We start from the raw sequence: 8,301 nt of genomic DNA, 5'->3' as shown, positions 1-8,301 counted from the left end.
GAAGGCTGACAGGCAGGTAGGCCATCCAGTTACTTTAGCCGGCTCAGATGATTGGTCGTGCTTTTTACAGCGCCACGGCTTCAACAGATGATGATTTTTTAATGTATTTTTTGTCAAAGCACTTCAGTATATTCATTTGCTATCAGGATGTTAAGAGCATTACCATGGAATATAACAAACCGTGTATCTGAAGTTGAATTACCTACCCCACCTTTAAAGGGCTAGTTTAATGGTTTAATGATGGGATGGAGCAGCAGCTAGCTTCCTCTACGTTAATACACAGAGAGACTTGTTCCTGCATTTCAGATCGATGTCACTTGTTTATTGACTTTCTTTATTACTTTATTACATATAGCAAAAGACAAACTTCCTCCATGAATAATTTATCAGTTTCTCTGAAGAATTTCCTCCATAGCGTCCGACTGTATATATATATATATAAACACATAGATGAGGATGACAAAGACCAACCTGAGGAGAGTAACTTGCGACAGCAGTCTGAAAACCCGTAGAGCACCGCTAAGTGCAAAGGGAACATCCCATGGATCCCACGTCTGGGTTGATGTAGAAGAGACATGAAGAAGAGGGGACACATGTTGATGTAGAAGAGACATGGAGAAGAGGGGACACATGTTGATGTAGAAGAGACATGAAGAAGAGGGGACACATGTTGATGTAGAAGAGACATGAAGAAGAGGGGACACATGTTGATGTAGAAGAGACATGGAGAAGAGGGGACACATGTTGATGTAGAAGAGACATGAAGAAGAGGGGACACATGTTGATGTAGAAGAGACATGAAGAAGAGGGGACACATGTTGATGTAGAAGAGACATGGAGAAGAGGGGACACATGTTGATGAAGAAGAGACATGAAGAAGAGGGGACACATGTTGATATAGAAGAGACATGAAGAAGAGGGGACACATGTTGATGTAGAAGAGACATGAAGAAGAGGGGACACATGTTGATGTAGAAGAGACATGTCTATTCAGTGCTAGTCCAGGTGTTCTCACCTGGCCGTGTCTGCTCCGTTGGTCATCAGAGTGCTGATCAGAAGCTCATGGCCGTACTTAGCAGCGACGTGGAGAGGAGTGTTTCCGTACTTGTCCACGCAGTCGATCTCCCCGCCTGACGGAGAGCAGAGAGCGTTCAGAGAGCAGCTAAAAGAGACAGCAGCATCTCCTCTGGTCTCAGTGATGCTTACCGTTCTGGATGAGGATCTGGGAGCGCGTGAAGCGTCCGTGAATGGCCGCCATGTGCAGGGGGCTCTTCCCTTTTTTGCTCTGAAAGACACAATATAAAATCATGTTTCTTTGGTCTTTAACATTTTTATTACATTTTTCATATTTTACACATAAATGCAGAACAAACATAACCAAAGGCATCGAAGTTAAAGGCAGCACCCTTCAAGGTTTTTTTGATACCACCTTCCAAAAAGGCAGTGCCATTGGGCAATCCCGTAGATAGAGCATGGGTCGGCAACAGGCGGCCCACGGGACATTGTTGGCCCGCCAGCAATAATACTTGGCCCGGAAAATTAACTCAAAGAAACTTATTTTTTTCCCGGACATTTATGAGAGAAAATCTCTAATGTCCGAGTGCAAGTGAATGCAGCACAATTAATAAGCCTTGTAACCCCTACCCCCCCGGCGCAGGCGCATGGCAATGTGATTGTCATTTGAACGGGACGGCGCAAAAGGAGAAGCATTCGGTCTACAATAAGCGCGTTCACACCTGAGTACTTTTCCCCGTACTTTTCACGTTTGGTTCCGTTAGTACCCCTTATGTCGCGTTCACACCAAAAAGGAACACTTAGTGCCGGGAACTTTTACCCCCATTTTTAGTGCCTGCTGAGAGGTGGTACTCTCCTGGGGGAAAAAAGTGCCCCAGTTCTGATTGGATGGGCGAATTGCAAATCACGCCAGGGAGTCCCAGCAGCATCTACTGACGCCAGTCCCCAACTCCGGGGACTTCCGGCCGGGGACTTCGGGTGGCAGTATACGCCGTGAAGTGGTTTGCGTCCTGCCAGTAAACCCAAAGCAAAAGAAGACGATGAAACGTCAGCAGCTCATTTGCCTAATCTTCTCTCAGGGAACTTATTCCGGTATGAACGCGATCTGCTCTTTAGTTCCATGGGGGAACTAAGTGCTGGGAACTAAGTACGGCAAAGTACTTGGTGTGAACGCGGCTGACCGAGAAGAGACTGTCAAGTTGGATTCCAAACGCACTAAAGCTTTGGATCTTAATACGTTAGTGAGCAGGGGCGGGCTGGCCATCTGGATTTCCAACATTAATTGTCCCGAGTTAAGCCCATTTTAAACAATTTCAGGGCTGTAAAATAATATCTATGCACAATGTTATGATGGATAAACTTGCTTTTCGCATCACTTGTAGCCCAACCTACATCCTGCCACAGATCCTCCCTATTCTCACTACCAAGCTCTTTGTGCCATATCCTTCTCAGGCCAGAATATAAAATCATGTTATTTAATCTGGAGTTTATTCAGAGGACATTAGTATTCCATGGTTAGTGACATTTATTTGATTGAGCTTAAGAAAGCTGCTAAGCCCAGAGTGAAGGAGGCGGGTTTGACAACCTATAATTATCCTAACTCTATTTCTGCATGTTTTTAACAGATAACAGACAACAGTTAATGTTTTTGTTTTTTTAAACTCAAATGATCCCACAGTCAAACTTGCACAAGTGAGTGAGTTATGTGTCAACACAGCATTGTACACATATTATCGCCAAATGAGGGTTACTAATTATAAAATATAATACGCTGTAGTTTGCCATATATACTCATTGTCCCAAGTGCTTTTGTTTTTTTAGCTTTTACGGTTATTTGTATCGTTACATTTAAATTTGGTTTAAATGCTTATTTTTTTAATGCTAAATTGTTTATTAAAAATACTTATTTTTATTATCCTTTTATATTTCTTTTTATGACCTAATTTGCAACTTATATTTTTAGATTGTTTATGTTCGCACCACCAGATACCAAAGCTGCACGATTAATTGAAATGATGTACTCGCAATATGGACTAACGCAATATTCAGAATGTGAACATATCTGAATGACGTCTGGTGTTTCTGCAGAGAAGGGCTAGCTACAGACTTAATACAAAGTATTAGTTTGGTACAGATTCTCTTAATAAGAAGCAACACATTACATTATGATCATTTCAATATATTTTAAAATGATAATTTAAAACATTTTTTTTTTTTTTTTTTTTTAAATAGCATTCACTTATATCGTGAAAACATAATCGCAATTATCCAAATGGTGCGGCTTAACTATCCCAGAATAGAGTCAGTAATTTGTGCACGTTTTCTCAGTTTGAACCTCTTAGAGACATTTGTACCAGGAATGTGCACATGTCTGTTATCAGCATGCTATTGAGCATAGGGTCTTGTAACATGTGGTTGTAAAAGGTCCAAAGGCATAGTGTAAACTCTTAGCGGACTTGACGCGAGTATTCTGGCTCTTATACTGTTTTACAACAATATAATAAATCCTTCAATCAGCAGTGTGTCCGTGTTTCTATTTTGTTATAACTTGTTATGTCTTGAGTGTCTAAGGTTTCGGATCCGTGACACTTTCCTACCTGCTGGTTGACGTCGGCCCCGTTGTTGACCAGCAGCTCCAGACACAGCGCTCCGTTGGTGGAGACGGCGGCCAGGTGCAGGGGGGTGTACCCGCAGCGGTTGGGCTGGTTCACGTTGGCCCCGTGGTTCACCAGCTCGTTGGCCACCGCCTCCTGCCCCGTGTAGCACGCCACGTGAAGCGCCGTGTTCCCGAAGCCGTTCGGCTCGTCGATCTGAAGGAAACACACAAAGAGACAGCGGATCAGACAGGAAGACCTCAGGGAGAACAGGTCTTCTCTACTAACACAGAAACTGATGACACACAGATGATTGGAGCCTTGTCTTTCATCCTTTCTTTATAACTAATGCTGTTGATGTGTTGTGATTTTAAAAAGGTGTCTATTATCATGTTGCCGGGGACAACAGCTGGAAATCAGCAATGTTGGCTGAAGCTGCCCCATTGACTGTTTTTTGTAGTTGACGACACTATAAACAAATAAACTAAACTCCCCTCTTGTTTACGTCCTAAGGTCACCTGATTTGTATTTGCAGGAAAGTGACGTCATAAAAGTCAGCAGGTTTTGTCGGTTACATTTCCAAAACAAGCTCGGTGGCTACGACATAGAACCTGTCAGTAAATACCCCACTGGTGAATTTAAAAACGGCGGTAGCTAACAAGTGAGACGACTAAACGTCATCACGAAAATCACAAACTGGTGTTAATGTGTTTGCGGAGGGAACCAGGGAGATGCTGCCTTCAGGATCCACTACAAAAATACGGCCGCTCTATATCGCCCCCTATGGCACATTATCTTAATCTGTGGATAAACTGCAGATCATCCAGAGCTCTGCTAGTCCCCCCCCCCTTCCTGCAGACCCTCCTCTCACTTCCTGCCTTAAAATTAAAGTCCCTCTCCGTCTCGAACAAGCCCCGAGAAAGTGCTCCGGAATCTGAGGAAAATATTCCTTGTGGCCAAACGGCGGTACTACAACATCCGTATCAGTCGGTGACGTCACTGGGCCCAGAGATACTTTTTCTCATTGACTAACTTTGGGAAAGAGACGTCTGTAAATCAGCGGATACTTTTTTTGTAACTAATTAAACTACCCAGTATTAACTATTTTATAGCCCTTATTAGAATAATTCGGTCCTTAAAGTTGTAAAATGCACTAAAAGCCGAAACTAGGTTTATTTTCTCTCTCCATTCATTCTAGTGAGCCGAGAGTTTGAGATCGGGGGCTTAATGACAGGAGGCGGGGCTTAAGGGACAACTAAACTGCGCTGTATGAGCTAAATACGGGTACTTTGTTACTGTACTTAAGTACATGTTTCTGGTATCAGTACTTTACTCCACTACTTGTTTTTCTGACCACTTTTTACTTTGACTTCTTACATGTTGAACACAAATACCTGTACCTTTCTACTTCTTCATGTTGAACACAGTAACGCGGGAACTTTTAGTTCTTACATGTTTGACCAAAGGTCCTGTGTACGTTTTACTTCTGTTACATGTTTGAACACAAGATAGTGCGCTGCACTTTGTACTTCTGTCATTGTCGAACACAAATACCTGTACTTTCTACTTCTTACATGTTGAACACAAATACCTGTACTTTCTACTTCTTACATGTTGAACACAAATACCTGAACTTTCTACTTCTTACATGTTGAACTCAAATACCTGTACTTTCTACTTCTCACATTTTCCAAACAGGCTGGTTCCTTTAGTTTGAATGTGTGTTTGGTGGCGTGATCATTATTATTTATAGTCAGTCATTTTGTCTTCATGCACCAATGAGCAGCTCTCATAGGAATGAACAAGCCCCGCCTCCATGGTGTGAATACCCGATTTCATTTCACTCAAAGTTCCTGCTCTCCCTGTGTCTGTCTGAGTTTCGTCTCCATTGCTTCAGCAGAAGTTTCCATCACAGTATCCAGTTCTTATTACCTCGCCCACCTGCTCCACCACCACACTCCTTCCTGCTGCCTTCGCTCCTCTGACGCTCACTTCCTGTCTCCACCTCACGGGGCCGAGCGACGGGCCCGGGGGGGCGGAGCCTCCTCCTCCACCCCCCTCTGCAGCTCTCTCCCCAAACACATCCGACACCGCACCAATCTGTCCATGTTCAAATCAAAACTGTCCTATCAGAAAAACCGCCTCTAGTGCGAGGGCCGGGCCACATGGAGCATATTCAATATCACTTGATTTAGAGACGATATTAAAGGGTTAATCATTGAAAAATATTACGTAATCATCAGGTATGAGCCTAGAAGGACTTAGTGGGTAAAGACAAATAGTTTACTGAAATGCAGACTTTAAAACACAACAAAATAGTGAGATATTAAAAGACACAAAATCCTAAACACAGTTATTTATTCTATTTTTAATTATCCTATGAAAATGGAGCAACTGTAATGCAATAGCAAAACTGTTAAGTCAATATTTCTTGGCATATATCAAATAATCTGATTCCTATTAACTGCCTCTAGTGTGAGGGCCGGGACACATGGGGCATATTCAATATCACTTGATTTAGAGACGATATTTAAGGGTTAATCATAAAAATATGATGTAATCAAATGCCTTACGAGGCCACAGAGAGTGAAATAAAATCCCTCAGGCTGCTGGTTTTATGAAACAGATAATATAGCTAGTTTTAAACATTATTTCATAGTGAGTGTCTCACCTCTGTGCCCATCCTCAGCAGGTACTTCACGATGTCCAGGTGTCCGCTGGCAGCAGCAGCGTGCAGAGGAGTGTAGCCCTGCTTATCCTTACAGCTCTTATCTGCAGAGCGAGACACCAGCAGCTTCACCACCTCCGAATGCCCTGCAACACAAAGTCAACACACACACACACAATTGTATTTAATATATTATTATTTTTAAAATATAATTACATTTATTAAAATCAACTTTTTTTAAATGTTTATTTATGTATTATTATTTATATTTTAATTAATTATCTTTTTTTAAATTTTATATATATCTTTTTTTTTTCATAGACTTTTGACAAAAGTCTGCAAAATCCACTTCTTCCATTAGCCAATAACCACCACCTGAATCTCCTCCTAGAGCACCATTGTGTTTTTTTAACCAATCATCTCTCAGAGGGGCGTGGCCAGCAGCAGCTCATTAGCATTTAAAGCTACAGACAGAGAATCAGCACTTTGGAAACAGGGCTGAGACAAAGGGGATTATGGGATGCTGCAATGATCTGTTTGGTGTTTCAGCCAATCAGAGACAGGCTCTGGATATATTTGAGACCTGTGAGATATTGATGAGAAACAGTACAATAAGGGACCTTTAAAGCAATAAGTCCACAACCAGAGAGTGTTTACGAGCCAACAGTCGGTCTCGTTGTTTCTCGTTTCATTACGTCAGGACTTGGCCGTGTTGTCGCCCCTCTTATGAGTCAGACTCGTCTCAAACAAAATAAAATGTGTTTTTCTTCTGCAGTTTTGGCAGTAAGAGAGACTGTCTCACCCAAGTAAGCAGCACAATGGATGGGCTGTCTCTCCTTCTTATCGATGGCGCTCAGGTTGGCCCCTTTGTTCAGCAGCAGCTTCACCATCTGTGGGACGGATAATACACATTTAAATAGTAAGGTCTCATTTTAGGGACATACTGATTAAATAAGGTGGATATGTGCACTTATTACATGGCTTAGGTGAATACTCGATTCTGATTGGTCAATTCAGAACACGTGACACGTTGTTAATACCGAACAGACAGACCGCTGTCAAGGACTTATTGACCGTTGTTAAGGACGCTCACATCTGCAGAAAGAATACGTTCGATTTAACTGTATGCAGTTTGGGCAATTTTGGCCAGTTTCTAACTGACAAGACAAGAGCGACAAGAAAACAGCGGAAAAATAACGGGCAAAAACCCTCCTTTTACGCAGCGGTCCAGACATAGACGTCAAACGGCGACACATATTCAGTTGCCAGTTACTTTGGCATTAGGGCAGGGATATCTAGACACTTTCCAAGGTTTGACATAACAGGGTATATGCAGGAATCCTGAAGTCAAATTTAATACCTTTTAAGACCCTTTCCATACATTTTAAGACCTCATCGCAAGTTTGAGTTCTAACCGGTTACATTGGCAACACTTACCTCACATTGACTATATTGATTGTAAGATAGCAAAACTAAACAGAGTGCAGACAGACTACTGAAGCCTCCTTTCCACATGAACTTCAACCTCTCTGTGAAGGTCAGGTTTAATGCAGTATGCTGCTTTTTTGCTTCTGTAGACTCTGTGCTCTTTCATTCCATTAAAACTCCTCAGAAACCATTAGAAACCAGTATTTGACCAATAAACAAAACAATTGACAAAACTTTGAACTATGAAATATGTTAAACTTTGGTGAGCTTCAGCGGGGTAATGCCATATAGGAGCTCCCTCTCAAATACCCAGGGGTTAAATTGGGCTGGGGCTGTCCGGGGCTAAGCCCTGGCACATAGGACGATGCTCTGACGTCATCACCCTCACACATTTGTCATATGTTTACAAAAAAGGATATATATGTTAAGACTTTTCTCGTTCTTAATATAGACTATATTTAGGGTCTATATGTGTTGACTTTACTTTAAAATAGCAGATCTCTGTGACCGGCAGGGGCGGATCTAGACAAATATTCATTGGGTGGCAAGAGGGTGGCAGGAGAATTTCAGGGGTGGCATCCCCTGGCAGAAGTATAT

At 42.2% G+C, this 8,301-nt stretch overlaps 1 protein-coding gene across 1 annotated transcript; it reads right to left on the bottom strand.

Annotated features, from left to right (window-relative positions):
* Positions 1–1,011: 1,011 nt before the first annotated feature.
* On the bottom strand, positions 1,012–7,166 carry LOC104957316 (serine/threonine-protein phosphatase 6 regulatory ankyrin repeat subunit C-like; the record flags this gene model as incomplete). The annotated part of the gene is made up of 5 exons (XM_010784938.1): positions 1,012–1,130; positions 1,207–1,285; positions 3,612–3,824; positions 6,280–6,422; positions 7,079–7,166. Coding segments are annotated over 5 exons (642 nt in total), but the record flags the coding sequence as incomplete, so codon positions are not given.
* Between the last annotated feature and the right edge of the window lie 1,135 nt (positions 7,167–8,301).

Source organism: Notothenia coriiceps, unplaced genomic scaffold (assembly GCF_000735185.1).
Source record: "Notothenia coriiceps isolate Sejong01 unplaced genomic scaffold, NC01 NC01_scaffold00026692, whole genome shotgun sequence".
In the NCBI taxonomy this organism is placed as follows: domain Eukaryota; kingdom Metazoa; phylum Chordata; class Actinopteri; order Perciformes; family Nototheniidae; genus Notothenia; species Notothenia coriiceps.
Note: the sequence above shows the minus strand (reverse complement) of the source record. Positions and strands in the feature narration are given on the sequence as shown.